Source organism: Sphaeroforma arctica (assembly GCF_001186125.1).
Source record: "Sphaeroforma arctica JP610 unplaced genomic scaffold supercont1.4437, whole genome shotgun sequence".
Lineage (NCBI taxonomy): Eukaryota > Ichthyosporea > Ichthyophonida > Sphaeroforma > Sphaeroforma arctica.
Window position 1 is genome coordinate 1,212 of NW_014036121.1, and position 1,274 is coordinate 2,485.

The following is a 1,274-nucleotide window of genomic DNA, read 5'->3' on the forward strand; positions in this document are numbered from 1 at the left end:
CACAAGATATTATATAGATATATACACTGTATATACTCTTCGTATATGCCTACACAACACAGGATATTATATAGATATCACCCTCTCAATATACACTCTGTATGTACCTACACAGCACATCATATGCAATCGTAAATCATTGTGGTTGCCGATGTATATGGGTTTAAATGTCGCATCGCTCGACAAATTATCGAGAGACCAGTAAACATATACTATCCATATGTACATCATATGGGTATCTATTCGGAAGTACTGTAGTGGGCAATGTGTGTGAGGAGTAGTCTTATATAATCTTAAGATATCACAACAACTAGCTGAGTGCACTGTATATCTGAGTGTTGTTCCACGAATTTGCGAAGCAGTGGCATGAGGTCTCTATATGATGGTTTGTTTGCACCTAAAGCTTCAGGTTCCTAAGGCCGAGAGATTAGGATATTGAATTGAGGATCGTTGCAGTTGACAATGTGTGAGAGGGATAGTGCCTACTGTATAAAATCATAATTACTCAAACATACACACTTTATGTACCTAAAGAACAAAGGAAAGGGGGTTCCGATATACATTAAGTGAATTGCCCAGGACAACATATGGTTTGCTCAGCACCCACTGAGCATAACCTACATACAACACACTTGATATATACCTACATAGCTCACAGGCTGTCTATACCCACCCAACACAGGAGATAAAATGGGGTATCATTGGGGTAGGCAATGTATGTGAAGTCAAGAGCGGACCTGCGTTTCAGAAGTGCGATGGGTCTGAGTTGGTGGCTGTGATGCGGCGCGATGGCGCAGCAGCGGAAGACTTTGCCAAACGACACGGAGTGCCCAAATGGTACGATGATGTGGATCAACTCATCAATGACGATGAGGTCAATGCTCTGTACATCGCCACACCCCCTGGTATGTCGATATATATTTATATATATTTATATATTTATAATATGTATATATGTATATATGTATATATGTCATATTCGGAGATAGATACGTGTGGCGTTAGCAAAGAAATTTATCTAGATGGTATGGTAATGCGAATAAGTTGATCAGTAAGTAGATGCATTGTTTACTACTACTACTCCTTGTCAGCTGTAACGTATGCGATGTAAGCTGACATATCAAGCTGATGAATATGTATTCATATACGTTTGCTATGAGCACAGTGCGTTGCGAACTGTCATGCTGTAACCGAATATCACGATGATGTGGATTATTTGATCGATATCCAATATCTGAAAGCTCTGTGGCATGCTACACCCCGTGTTGATCGCA

At 40.1% G+C, this 1,274-nt stretch overlaps 1 protein-coding gene across 1 annotated transcript; it reads left to right on the forward strand.

Moving 5' to 3' along the window:
• Window positions 1–682: 682 nt before the first annotated feature.
• SARC_14307 (hypothetical protein) lies at window positions 683–905 on the forward strand (the record flags this gene model as incomplete). Its single annotated transcript, XM_014291562.1, has 1 exon — window positions 683–905. A coding segment is annotated over one exon (223 nt), but the record flags the coding sequence as incomplete, so codon positions are not given.
• Between the last annotated feature and the right edge of the window lie 369 nt (window positions 906–1,274).